Here is a 14,770-nt window from a genome sequence, read left to right on the forward strand (position 1 = left end):
CCTGCTTATATGTATGTGTACCCTGTGTGGACCTGATCCCCATGGAGGCCAGAGGAGGGTGTTGGAATTCTTGGAACTGGAGTAAAAGATGGCTGTGAGCTGCCATATGGGTTCTGGGAATCAAACTGGGGGCCTCTGGAAGAGCAGCCAGTGCTCCTAACCATCGAATCATCTCTTCAGCCCCTAAATATATTGCCTTGTCTGTGGGTCCTAGACTTTATGGATATATAAAATCATACATACATATGACATGAAAGTAGAAGCAAGGTTGTATGTAAAGGAGACTAATAGGCAAGTGGGTATGGGGGCAATGTGCTCAAAGTATACGATAGATTTGCATGAAATGGCCTATGCAACTCTGCATTGTAAAACAAGGGAACTGTAACATTCTTGAAATAAAGCAGAGGGAAACTGTTCCTTGACATTGCTCTTGGCAATGACTTTTTAGATATGCAGAAGCAGGCAGGAGAAGTAAACAAGACTGCGTCAACGGAAAGCTTTTAACAGCTGACGGAAAGCCTGACCACTTTTGTGGTTGACAAAAAAAAAAAATGTGGTGCGCATATGATTCCATCCCATGTCTTGCCTTTTGTGGAAAAGATGAATCTAGAGGCTGTTTTACTACATGAAATGAGGCAAATGGGGAGATGCTGTTAGATGAGCTTTACCCATATGTGGAACCTAAAAATTTTCAAAATCATAGAAGCAGAAAATAAAGTAATGTTTACCATGTGGGTGAGGACACAGAGATGTGAATGCTTTCAACTCTTACATTTTAGATGAACAATTTCTGAGGTGGTGAATGATGTGTTAAATTAACTGGGATGTAATAATTAGTAAATGATGCATGGGCATATCAAGTCATCACACACAGGAAAGTGTAACGAAATAAAGGAGGTAACTTAAGTCAGAGGAGAGAGAAGCCAGGTTGGACAGAGTCCTTGTCCATCTTTTAAGTCCAGATGGGCAGCTACTGAGGCAGCTGATCAAGCCCAGGTGACTGACTATTCTTTTTATCTGTCTATGGGCATACACACCCAACAAGTATACATGCCCCGAGAGACATACAAATTTTGTTTAGGATTGTTCCTCAATTTTTAATGAGATTTGATACAGAGCACAGTCAGAGAATGTTACTTGTCTTTATTTCTTTTTTTTGTCTTTATTTCTTGTTTTACTTACTCACTGGGATTGTTTTCTCTAATATTCAGAATTTCTAAGTCCTCATTCATCAGACAGTCTGTCTTCCTTAGAGCACCCAGAAGTTGAAGAAAACATACCTCAGGTACAGTTTGCTATTCATTCAATTTTCTAGAATTCAAATTATATTTGCATGAAACAATGGCTTATTCTGTTGACAAGATGCTACAGTACCACTTTCTTGTTTTACAATTATGTATACTTGCCTATTATATATATATATGTCTGTATTTTGTGTTTCAGATTGAGAGCCGGGAATCATTCATGGAAAACAGTAGCTTCAAACACAAGCTAGAAAATTCAGAACACAGAGGTGGTTGAGTAATTCATTAAAAAAAATAGATGAAAAGTTAAATTAATCTGCATCATTTTCAGATTGTACCAGATAAAAATCATTTTGTGCATGTTTCTTTCATATGTGTTTTAAAAAGTAATGATATTCTTTGATTTCATTATCTAATTCCTCTACATTATCTTCAGGTCCCAACATTTTTTCTTCTGCTTGATCCTTTCTACCCATTAGGATTTGCTCTGAGATTTCTGATTGAGTAACTGAATTTTTCAATTCCAGCTTCACGTCCACTTGACTTTTCTTCAGTATTTCTATCTTTTTATTTCATTCAGCATACATTTGTGTTTCCTTGGGTTTCAAGCCGGAGTTTTCTCCTTTGCTCTTGAAGTTCATTCACACTTTGTTTTCTTCTTATCCTCTTTTAAACTCCTTGAATTCTTTGGTCTTTTTTTTTTTTTTTTTTTAGATTCATGTCATTGGGTTCACCTAGGTAATTCTCCTTGGCAAAGATTTCTATAGTTCTTGGTTCTGGGGAGAGTCATGTCCTGGCCTCTCACAGTTTGTGTTTTGTCATGTGACCTGGGCATGTACAACCTATTTCACTGGTTGTACAACTGACCAGCATCTGTTGAGTGGAAGTTTTGGCTATTGTCCAATACTGGTTGACTTTAGATCTGGTCTGAAGAAGTTGTAGGTCATTACTTTGGGTGCTTGGCCTTGACTTTTGACAGGAGAGTGTGGGCGGATTCCAATTCACTGGTAACCGAAAAGCAACCGCTGGGTCTGAACATAGAAAGGTTTGATATGAGGCACCAGATCTGGGGCCCACTTACTGATAGAAAAAGTGAGTTGCTCTTCCTGGTGAGTTAGGGTGTCATGCCTTCCTGTAGTCAGAAGTTTTCCTGTGTTCCAAATAAATATACAGAAGCTTTTATTAATTACCAACTATTTGGTCTAGGCTCAGGCTTATTGCTAACTAGCTATTTTATCTTAAATTAACCCATTTCTATTAATCTATGTATTGCCACATGTCTCATGGCTTTACCTGTGTTCCATTATATCTTGCTCCCCCGGGGTTCCATGGCATCTCCCCCAACTCCACCTTTCTTCTACCTGTACCTTTGCTTGGATTTCCTGCCTGGCTATAACCTGTCTTGCCATAGGCCAAGGCAGCTTCTTTATTAATTAATGGTAGCAACACATATTCACAGCATACAGAAAGACCATCCCACAGCACCTGGCTGTTATAAAAGTGAGTGCTACTAATTCTCAGCCTGGGAGTCTTGGGGTGGTGTGAGTAGGCATCTGAGGGGTTCACCATATTGCTTCATTCCTGTGCACCTCCAAATGGTCCTGTGTGGGGGTCTAGGGAACTTGCCTGTCAAGCTTTCCTTCCTGTGAGACTCCCAAAGGGCTGGAGCATAGAGGAGAGGTGGTCTGGCAGAGTCACCCAGCTGGTTTATATTCCTGCACAATTCTGGATGTGCTGGACAGAGTTGTGTGGGGTCTTCAATATTTTCTTTAGTTAATTCATCTGTTGATGAACATGTAGGCTCATTCTATAACTTGGTTATTTTGAATGGTGGCTTGAATGGATGGCCAGGTGTCTCTGTAGTATACAGATTTAGATTCCTTTGGATACAGGCCCAAGAATGGTATAGCTGTGTTGTATGGTAGATCTGTTCTTAGTGTCTTGAGGACTCTTACTTGTGTCCAGAGTGGTTGCACTAAATACATTCCCACCAACACTGGACAATAACACCACCCTATCCTTGCAGTATCTGTTGTTTGCTTGATGTCTGAGATGAGATAGAATTTCAGTGTGTTTTTTATTTGCATTTCTCTGATGACTAAAGCTGTCACATGGTTTTTTCATGTTTACTGAACATTTATGCTTAATGTTTTGAAAACCATCTACCAAATTCCTTTGTTAATTTATTGACTGGATTATTTGTATATGTTTTGGAGTTCTTTATTTTTTCTAAATACTGGTCCCCTGTTGGATATCTAGCTGGAAAAGATATTCTCTCATTCTGTAGGCCATCTCCTTGTTCTTTCAATTGTTCCCTCTGCTATGCACAAGCTTTCAGATTTTGTGAGATCCCATTCTTCAATTCTTACTATGATTTTGTAGGCAGCCGGAGTCCTTTTAGAAAGTTCTTGCCCATCCTTAGATCTCAAAGTGCTTCCCCCGTGTTTTTCTTCAGCAGTTTTGGAGTGTCAGATTTGATGGTGACATCTTTCATACATTTCAAGTTGACTTTTGTAGAGAGTGAGAATTAAGGGTCTGGTTTCACCCTTCTATATGTGTGTCCCTGTCCCCCCTAGCACAATTTGTTGAAGAGGTATAAAAGTGACCTACAGATTCAATGCAGGCTCCATCACACTTTCAGTCTCCATGGAAGTGGGCAGGGGAAAACCCTAAAGTTCATAAGGATGCACAAAAGTCCTACATCACCAAGGCATTCCAGAGAGAAAGAGCAAAGCTCAAGGTATCACAGTACCCGACTTCAAGTAATTCCACACAGTGACAAAAACAACATGGTATGACACAAACACAGAGGTCAATAGAAGGGAAGGGGACTCACAAATAAAGCCACAGCTACAGCCAGCTGGAAATATTGTTGCTGTCCACTGTTCTAGCTTTATTTGGAACACTATGTTTAGCAAGTCTGTCTGTACCTTGTGAAGCAGAGAATTCTTAAATGTGTCTAAACTCATCAAAGGGATGTCTGTAGCCAAGTCCTCCTTCAGGCATCAGTAGACATCAATGCTTTGATGTGTAGGTGGACCTTGGTCCATCCACCCAATAATAAGCTATCTAGTAGTGAGAAGGAAATGAGGGTCACTTGTGTTGCATCAAAGTTAGATATTAATTGGAAAAAAGAGGTCCAAAACCAGTGATAGTTCAATAAATAAATGACTGTGGGGGTACCTTCCCCCAAATGGGACATCCACAGCACAACTCTTACTCCTAAGACTCAGGGAACATCACAGAAGTGCAGTTGTAAATGTTTTTAAGAGCCTGAAGACTGGGACTGATACTGTGTGACAGTTTCTTCTGGACCGGACAGGGATGTGCTCCCATGAACGTGTGGTCACATGGCTGCCTGCACAAAGACCTGCAAAGACCATACCAATTGCCACACCATCGTAGATGCAGGAAAACCTCACTAGGCCCACCCTCGAGGAGGAGCTTCTGGAAGTCAATGGCTGCTGAGGGAAAGAGAAATAATTTTTTTTCCTTCAGGGATGAGACCCTAATCCCAAGGAGTCAGCCCTAAATGCATGAAAATAAATGCAATACTAATTGGACTCAGTAGGATGTTCTTATGCATGTGTGTCTGTAGAGGTTATGAGTGCAAGAGGGGGCAGGTTGGGGATACAAGAAGAGCTGGTTGGAAAGAGGGATATAGAAAGACCCAAATCAACACAGAGCAGTGCAGATACAGCGGCACGCATGTGAGATCCTCCAGGAAAAGAGGACAAGATACATTTGAAACAAAAGAAACACGCACACAAGAGTTTCATCACAGTGCTGTTTATGTTTAGAGACACCAGATGGAAGTATTGCTGCCCCAAAGCAATCAAGATTAGAAGATGCTCCAGGATCCCCCATTGTGACAGGTAACTCCATGCATTCAGCCGGCAGCTGTGGGAGGGATGATTGCTATGTCTGTTCTTAACGTACCAATGTGAATTACAAGAGCTACATTCTAAGATCACCAGGGCTACTGCAGCCTATGCGCTAAGCATCCTGTTCTTTCTGAGATGAACAAATTGTTACACAAATTGTAGATAAAAGCAAGCACCCTCCCCTTCCAGCATTCTGATGTCTGCACTGTAGCTCTCCTTTAAGATCCGCAGGTTATAAACAGACTTCTGCTTAGCTGACAGTTACTACATTTGTGCGCATACACAATTTATAGAGAGTGACCTGGCATGCATATGTGAGCTTGGCCAGCTTTCTGGATGGACAGAGCTATGTACTGGAATGAAGGGCTCTAAGAAGCTAAACTGGGAAGCCCAGAGGCATAAGGCTATGATTTGAGATAACCTGCATTCTATTCCTGGAGCCGCTGGTGCGGACTTGCAGAAGTCACGTGGTGTCCATGTTTCATGTGAATTCTAGAAGTACCTACTATGGTTTTTGTAGGAAATGGATGTCAGCAAATGCAAATCCTTAACAGAGATCTCTAATATGCTTAGGCAAGGCTGGCACCCAGAAATTCTGTCAGGCCATCCCCGTTGATGTAACCTATTATGCCCTCTGTTATTTATTTGTGTACACAAGCATGTATGTTGTAGTGCATGTGTGTCGGAGAACAACGTTCTGGTGACAGTTTTCTCCTCGTACCATATGGGCTCCAAGGGTTGAACTCTGGTCATCAGGCATGGTGACAAGCGCCATCAGCCACTGAGCCATTTCACTGTCTCCCCTGTTGTGTGTTCTTGACAACTTCCTGTAATACCCAAGCCTTGCTCTTAGATACAGTATCAACTGATCTGATTTAAGGTGCTGAGAAGGTTGGGATGGAATGAACACTTGAAAGAGGGTGGATTCGGTGGGAGGCAGTGTGAGGTGCTTGTCTGACTGATTCAGTATGCGCTAACTAGGGCGGTCATGGCCAGGGTCAGCCATGTTGCAGAATCAGATCCAAATAGCTAGTTGGGGGTGTGTATGGTTTATATTTGCGCTTCTGACCAATTGTTCCGTCCCCTGGCCAGCAGATAGGTCAAGCATGTCCACTTGAGGATTTTTTGTTATCTTTAATGTTTTATTTTTGTTTATCAGGTATTTCTACTTTATCCCAAGAAGATGTGCCAGAAAAAGCAACTTGTTCTGCCTTAAAAGCAGCCCTTGAACACTTCACTAGAGACCTGAAAAGAAAATTTGAGGTATCAGTCCATGAAGGCAGGAAATGTGGAATGAGCCAGGAAAACACTGCATGACCTCACCGATATATGTAATATCTACAAAAGTCGGACAAGAAGGCAGAGCAGAGGGGTGGGTAGCAGGGGCCAGGGAGAAGAAGGGAATGGACAGGTACTGGTCAACAGGCACAGATGGACTGAGCGATCTCTCCAGTCCCATGCTTTCAGCTTGTCAACTGTAACTCTCAACAAAGTTGGGCAAAGAGGCCACTGAAAGAAAACTCAGCTCGTTCGGAATTTAAAGTACCAAGTTCCTTTCATTCTTCTGGAGTACAGTACCCTTCGTGTATGAAGGTCTCCCGAGTGTGAGGCGGGGCATTCATCTTGGCTGTGGTCACTGATTTTTATCGCCACTCTGAATTGTAATTTGTATTGAAAAGACTACTCTCCAGTGAGACCAAATGTTCTTGGCTTGGTTTCACGGGTGGCATTCTCAGAAGGCACTGATTTGGCCACAGTAACAAGTGAAGGAGGGAACCATGTGTGGGAGAGCAGACTCTAAGACCCAGGGAGAGGGGATGGAGGGTATCTGTTTAGTAACAGCAGATCTTTGAGACACTGGGCATACAAGCCACCTCAGCCTTGTCTGTGAGATGCATATCACAGCAATTTCAGGCTCCTCTGACCTCGTCTTATTATTTGAAAGTCCTCAATGACTTCTGTATCAGCACATTTGTGAAAAATATTGTACCCAGCCAACATTTCTCTAATTAACTCAGGAGACCTCCAGAATCCTGCTCTCTGCAATAAGCCAATGTATAATGGACACATTATACACATTATATCAATAGTATGAATTTAATATTGTATCAATAGTATGAATACTATATATATATATATATTATGAATACATTGTATCAATAGCATGAACATAGATTTTCCCAGTTTCTCTTGTTCTTTATCATACCAAACCAGAGGCGAGCCTGAAATGGACACAGAATGATGCTTTACTGAGGTCTCTCAGCAGGAATGTTTCCCTTGAACATTGCTGTGTGCCAGTGGCATCTGTCTAACACAGTAAACACACAGCTAACTTATGTACCATGTTTACCCCAGATGTGATTATTTTGGTTTTTTGTGTTATGGCTTTAGCTCAAACAGAAGGAGATTCCACTTTCTTCGGAGAAGGCAAAGGAAGTGCCAGGCTGCCTAGTCAGACTTTGGAACCAGATTTACACGTTCAGGTAAATATGGATCGAAAAGCAGAGTCATGGGAGTGAAGCAACATTTATCTCATGACTATTATGTGTGGGGGGAGAGGGGGCTAAGGAGATACAGTGTGAGTGAGGGATGTGAGGCTTCCTGTGTATTTTAACCTTCATGGTGTCTTGTTTTCCATCTATAAGACAAGAGCTAGAGCTCAACATTCTCCTCCAGCCTCCAGTTTGTGTCTACCAGTGAACAATCCTGAAACAGGCTTCTTTAGAAACGATAATCCACTTGTGAAGACAGGGCAGTCCCAGGGAGCTGTGTGAAAACAGACGAAAGTGTGATACGTCCACCCCTCTGACTGCCATCCAACCTTGGGAAGAAATTTATGTTTTTAGTTAAAATACACCACTTTCTCCTTCCCTTTCCACCCTCGGGCCCCTCTCTATGCCAAGCCTCTCTCAAATGGATAGCCTCTTTTTCTTGGATTATTGTTGTTACACACACACGCACACGCACACGCACACGTACACGTGCACACAGGCTAAACATGGATGAACCTTGTAAACATCATCCTAAGAGAAAGAAGCCAGGTCCTAGAGGGTAAATAGCATGGCTCCACTTAAATGAGAGGCACCTGCTGGACTGAGTCAAAATTATGGAGACAGAAAACACCAGAGGGGACCAGGGAGAGGCTGTTATTGTTTAATTGGTGCAGATCGTTTTTCTCACGATAAGAAAACTTTGTACATGTGTAATGGTGAGGCCGTAGAACACCAAGAATGAACCTAGTGCCTCGAAGTGCCCTCTTAAACATGATTAGAAGGGTAAATGTTATGTTGTGCTGTAATAAGAAGATATAATACATCTTCTTATGTATCACCCTTATGACTGAGTCAGTAGCGAGTGCCAAGATGCCTACATTTCAGAGAAGTGGAGAAGGAAGGAGGCGTAGTGGTGAATTTCTGTGTAATTCGTCCATTCAGAACAACTGCTATGGAGGCACTTTTTGAATGAGATCTTGGGAACAAAAATTTGAGTGGCATGGAAAGAACTTAGAGATTGTTCCATAGTGGAGAGAATGGCATGAAGTGTGTGTGTGTGTGTGTGTGTGTGTGTGTGTGTGTGTGTGTGTGTGTACGTACATGTACATTTGCTTAGCTGAAATAGAAACGTTCTTGGGATTAAAATGCATTATTTGAATAAGAATAATTTTCACATATACAATGCAATGGTCAGACAAAGCCACAGAGGGCTCTGGATTTTGGATCCTGCTGTATTTTAAGGGCCTTACCCTCAGCTGCATAGCCACTCAGCTAACACACACGGAACAATAATGCCAGGTGCTCACTCCATGCTCAGTGTGGGAAAGCCAGCTGTGAGAGCCAACTGTGAGGGCCAGCTGTGAGGTAGCTTTCTGATTATTAACAGATACCTGAGGTATCCAGGCATGGCGGCCCATGCCTGTAATTCCAGCACTTCAGAGGCTGAGGCAGGAGAGTTGCCATGGTTTTGGGCCAGTCTGTGATATGTAATGAGTTTCAGATCAGTCCGAGATTGTAGAGTGAGACCCTGTTGCCATAAAACTAGGTTCCATGTGTATGCACATATTTTGACTCATGGTTTCTGAGGATTTAGTCTGTGATCAGTTGGCCCTGTCGCTCTCGGCTCTGTGGTAAGGGAAGGTATCATGACAAGAATGAGAAGCAGAGAAAACTGTTCAACTGACAGCTAGGAAATCAAAACAAGAGCCCCATATCTCCGAGGCACCTTTGGGGCATGCTCATAATGGTCTAAACCTCCCACCAGGCCCTACCTCCATCACTTTCTAATACTGCCCTGGGACAAAGATTTTTAACATTCTATGTCCAAATGAGCAGAAAGCCACAGGGGCTGTGTTTATATGGAGCATCAGGCCTAAAGGAAAAGGGAGACAGTATGCCAAAGAATGAGACATTTATAGGATGGTTAGACACAGAATGGTGACTCTGGAAAATGTGAAGCTAAAACACAGAGGTAGGAAAAGTATGTGAACCTACCCGAGCACAGCCCTCTCAGCAGCCCAAGGCCAGACGGGAAAGCAAGCAGAAGGCAGGGGAGGGGCCATCCAGTCTCCTTCCTGGGGCCATCTGTCCTGTATTATGAAGTTAATGATGACATTGTGGCTCCCTCTGGGCTGCTCTCAGGGGCTAAGTGAGAGTCACTGAACATGAAAAGGTGGGAAGAGAAGGTGCCAACGTGTTTTTAAGGCAAGACTGTGTGGTGAACAGGTTCTCTTGGGAACTTGAGAACACCTAATTGGTTCCGATGAAGTCTGTTGCGTTTGTGTTTGGCAGGCTGAACAAGCTGGAGAGCTTTCACAGTTCTGTTCTTCAGGAGCTGAGCAACTTGGAGAAAGATCTTCAGGCTCTCAAATACCTCGAAGAGGATGCTGTGGCAAGTTCCTTTGTCCCGTCTCTGGGAATAAAGACGACCTTTTCTATGAAAATAAAAGGAAACATGGAGTGTTTAGTCAAAATCTTTGTTCCATTTCAGGAGTTTTGGGAGAAGCAGTCGGCCAACTTACAATCGTTCTGTGATCAGCAAGCACTGAGGTACCTTAAAAACTGTTCTTTCTAGAAGTATCTTTTGTTGTTTGTTTGTTAGAGTCAGGGTTTCTGTACGGAGCCCTGGCTGTCCTGGAACTCACTATGTGTTCCAAGCTGGCCTCGAACTCATAGAGATCCACCGCCTTTGTTTCCCGTGTCCTGGGATAAAAAGGGCATGCACTACATCTGGCTCATTATGACATTTCAAAAACGTAACATTTTTATTTATGATATGTGTATCATGATGAAGGACAAAGCTTGTATGCCACCACACACATTTAGAGGTTAGGGAATGATTTTGTGGGGTCAGTTCTCCCACCTTTAAATGGGTTCCAGGGATCAAACTCAGGTTGTCAGGCTTGTATAACAAGCATCCTTATTCACTGGATCACCTTGTGGCCCCAAAATGACATTTTCACGTACATATAGAACACACTTGGCTCATATTTCCTCCTGTTACATTTCTTGACCCCCATCCTGTTCCTGCTGATCCCCGCCTCAGTTCCTAGTTTCCCTTCTACTTCCATGTCTCTGTACAGGAACATGGGTGAGGGGCTCACAGGGGCACAGACAGCTGGTCAGTGACCATACCACTGTCTCTCCTCATCTTGTACCTGCTTCTGAGTCCTGGGGCAGCTAGGACAGACCACTTCATGGTGGCGCGGTTGCGGTAGTGGGAAAAGCAAATAACGTGTTAAGGTTACCTCCACTGTTATCAAAGTTTTGACCTCACAGGACCCCTGGCTCCTTATGGGCTCCTCACCCCACACTTTGAGAGTAGCTGATAGAAAGCAACTCTGCTCTAAGTCTCAGAGAAGTCTTCTAAAACATGAAAGGCTCATTCATTTCAGTTATCCCCCACTCCCAGCTTAAACCGCTCTTCAGTTAGCATTGTTCGATAGTAATTACTGTTTACATTTATATCCCCTTGATTCAGGCCCTTGGGGAGTTTGGAATGCCTTAGGGAACAGCTCTCTCTTCCAAATGTATTCCTTAAGCTTTTGCTTTTATTCTCTTTTCTTTCTAAGGCAAAATAAACAAACAAACAAAAAACAAAAACAAAAAACAAAAAACAAAACCCTGCCCCCTGGTTTGCAAATGGCAGACAAGGATGCTGGCTTTTAGCTCACACTGAGTGATGGCTGAGCTCACTGCTCTGGGCTGGGTGCTCAATGTTTAGTATCCCTTCAGGAGGTTAGGTAGCTCGGTCAAGATCACACAGGTATCCAGTGTCCACTTCCCCCTTGAGGTGTCATCTCAATAATAGCGTTCTCTTTCCCTGGGGATATACCAAGGACCCCTCAAACTAGATTTTTGACCTCTAGCCTACAGCTTCAAGGAGTTAAGGATTTGAGTGGTGACTGTAGAATGCCTCATATGTGTGCACTAGTGATACTGGAGAGACAATTCCTAAAATAGACCCAAGGGGAAATATAAATGAACCTTTTATGTTGATAAAAGATAGTGACTGGCTACTGCGCTAAGAAGGCACTGGGCAGTACTCACTCATAGGAGGATGCTAGATGTGGAACAAGGATGACTGGACTGCTACTCACATCACCAGTGAGGAAAACGGGACCCCAAAAAAAGACACGGAGAAATGGACGAGATCTACATGAACAGCCTGGTCATGAGTGGGAACAATGAAGGGCGACGGTCGAGGGAAAGAGAGTGGGAGATCCTAGCTGGATCAAGAAAAGAGAGGGAGAACAAGGAATAGGAAACCATGGTAAATGAAGACCACATGAGAAGGTGAGAAGGGGAGGAAGCAGAGAGCTAGGGAGGCCCACGGAGATCCACAAAGATACCCCCGCAAAAGACTGCTGGCAATGGTAGCGAGACGGCAGGAACTGACCTACTCTGGTGATGGGATGGCCAGACACCCTGATAGTTGTGCCATAAACCCCATCCAAGGACTGAGGAATCTGAATGCAGACATCCACAGCTGGGCCCCTGGTGGAACACTGGGAGTCTAATTAGTGAGAAAGAAGAGGGTTTATATGAGCGAGAATTGTTGAAGCCAAGGTTGGATAAAGCACCGGGACAAATAACCAAATGAATGGAAGCACAGGATCTATGAACCAAAGGCTGAGGGGCCCCCAACTGGATCAGGCCCCCTGAATGCGTGAGACAGTCATTTGGCTTGATCTGTTTGGGAGGCAGCTGTGCATTGGTGCCGGGTCCTGGGCTCGTTGCATGAGTTGGCTGTTTGAATCCTGGGACTTATGCAGGGACACTTGGCTCAGTCTGGGAGGGGGGGAATGGACCTGCCTGGACTGAGTCTACCAGGTCGACCCCGGTCCTTGGGGGAGACCTTGATCTGGAGGAGGTGGGAATGGGGGGTGGGCTGGGGGGAGGGGGGGCGAGAGGGGGAGAACAGGGGAATCTGTGGCTATTATGTTGAACTGAATGGTGTTGTAAAATAATAATAATAATAATAATAATAATAATAATAATAAAAAGATAGTGACTGGGTTGTCACAAACCCTCCTCAGCCGTTGTCATGTAGCAATCCACTCTGTGATACATACACAGATACATGTTCTTGTTTCTAACGTGCCTGATATGAATGTAATAAGTGATGGATCTATTTCTTCCAGGTTTAGCTCAACTCAGTCTTCATAAGGAAAGTCAAAGCCTGGCTTTATGACTGCACCCCTCAGGTAGGTACAGAAATGGACATTGTTCAGTCCTTGTGAATCAGGCACTGAAGAACCCTGATGCTTTCTACAACCTTTCTGCTCTGAGCTTCCTCCGACCCTACGATTAGGCCCTTGGGTCAGTCATTCAGCCTTTATAATCGAGTGCCTGCCGCAATCTATCAAATGCCGCACTAAGCATGGAGATACAGCGGCAGATTAGCGTGCAGACACATTCCTACCATATCAAAAAGGTTCTAAGCCAGTGAGATGGCTCAGTAGGTAAAGGCATTTGCCCCTGAGCCTGAAAACCTGAGTTCAATCCCTGGAACCCACATGGTGGAATGAAAGACTCCTGAAAATTGTTCTCCAGCCTCTGTATATGTTACACACGCGCACACACACACACACACACACACACACACACACACACACACACACACACAAACCCATAAAATTTAAAACAATAACAACATGGGATTAGAGAGATGGCTCAATGGTTAAGAGCGCTAACTGCTTTCCAGAGAATCCAGGTTCAATCCCAGCACCCACATGGAGGCTCACAACCATTTGTGTCTCCAGTCTCAGGATCTGATTCCTCCTTCTGGACTCCTTGGACACTGCACACATGTGGTGTTCAGACATACATGCAAGCAAAAACTCATACATAAAAATATCACGTAATAAGTTCATCTACAAAATAGCTGTGTTCGGATAAGTGCATTGAATGTGGTCAGTCACAGGATGTGGAGTATAGTCCTTAGTCGCTTCTTTTGCCCAAGCATGCTGATTGGCTCCCCATCTGGTTTCCACTCTCTCTGCTTTCTTACTAACAGTTAAGCATAGAACTGAGGGCCGTGTTTAAGATTGTGGCTTCCCAGAATACCAGAGCCATGGACGTGGCTCTCCAAAAGGAGTGACGATCCTGTTGACTGTGAGTTCCAAGGGCCCAAGAGGTACGATGCTTGTGCCTCGATTAATCACTATTCTCCATTTCCTTTTCCAACAGGTACAAATAGCCTGAGATGGGAGATATGGAGATGCAGTCTGTGGTGCCTTGGCCCAAGAGCTGTCCTTCAGAGCTATGCTCAGCAGCATACAGCCCTTAGCAGGTGCTGAGTTAGGGCGGGTTCACATCGTGTACCATATTACCCATTTGTTCATTGAAACTAAGCTTCTTATTCAAACATGGTCCAGTAATAGAAAAACCCAAGATGTTCAGCAATTTCAAGTGTCTACTTTTCAATTTAAAAAGAGTAAACTTTATTTTAATTTGAGAAATGCCTTCAAGTTTTACAGGAACTAGAACTTCAGCAGCATCAGCATAGGGCTTATTTCATAAAGGAAAAATCACCTAGAAACAGAATTGGATGAGAACAGTTTGACATGAAATTATAAGGGGAACACACTAGGCTCTTCAGATATTTCCACGTCTCTAGCCCTCTACCAAAGCATGTGCTCAGTAGAGGAGAAATATTCCTCCTGAGATCACTACTAAGTCTCCATTGAAGTTTGTCTGTAGAGGGCTGCTTGTACAGTGGGGCATTGAGTTTATTTTAAAGAAATTAAACAAAGCCCATATAATCTAAAGCCACTCACAATGTCAGATGGCTTATGACTGGATCAGTAGAGAGTGCATTGAACAGTATGTTCTCAATATAAAGTAGTTATGTTATAGGGACCATATTAATTTGTAGTTTTTTTCTAATACAAATGTATGTGATCCTAATTGAATTGTTGAGTATTTTTTCTTTATAACTTTTAATGAAGTATGCTTTACTGCATTTAGTGCCATAAGGTTTTGCTTATAAGAGTACATGTTTTTTTAAATAAATTTATTTATTTACTTATTGATTTTACAACCTGGCTGCAGTTTCCCCTCTTCTCCTCCCAGTCCCTCTCCTCTACCTTCCCTCTGTCCCCCGCCCCCCCAATCCACTCCTCTTCCATTTCTGTTTAGGAAAGGG

At 43.3% G+C, this 14,770-nt stretch overlaps 1 protein-coding gene across 1 annotated transcript in view; it reads left to right on the plus strand.

Moving 5' to 3' along the window:
* The window catches only part of Sycp2l (synaptonemal complex protein 2 like), a 61,209-nt gene extending 46,734 nt beyond the window's left edge, over positions 1-14,475 (plus strand). Inside the window, exons 24-32 of the mRNA XM_076573626.1 lie at positions 1,212-1,285; positions 1,444-1,490; positions 5,001-5,119; positions 6,288-6,391; positions 7,520-7,611; positions 9,913-10,012; positions 10,112-10,170; positions 12,765-12,827; positions 13,813-14,475. Coding sequence (XP_076429741.1) covers positions 1,212-1,285; positions 1,444-1,490; positions 5,001-5,119; positions 6,288-6,391; positions 7,520-7,611; positions 9,913-10,012; positions 10,112-10,170; positions 12,765-12,789 — 620 coding nt within the window. The 3' untranslated portion in view covers positions 12,790-12,827; positions 13,813-14,475. The remainder of the gene's footprint in view (positions 1-1,211; positions 1,286-1,443; positions 1,491-5,000; positions 5,120-6,287; positions 6,392-7,519; positions 7,612-9,912; positions 10,013-10,111; positions 10,171-12,764; positions 12,828-13,812) is intronic.
* The last annotated feature ends 295 nt before the right edge of the window (positions 14,476-14,770 follow it).

The sequence above is a fragment of the Peromyscus maniculatus genome, chromosome 5 (genome assembly GCF_049852395.1).
Source record: "Peromyscus maniculatus bairdii isolate BWxNUB_F1_BW_parent chromosome 5, HU_Pman_BW_mat_3.1, whole genome shotgun sequence".
Taxonomy (NCBI): domain Eukaryota; kingdom Metazoa; phylum Chordata; class Mammalia; order Rodentia; family Cricetidae; genus Peromyscus; species Peromyscus maniculatus.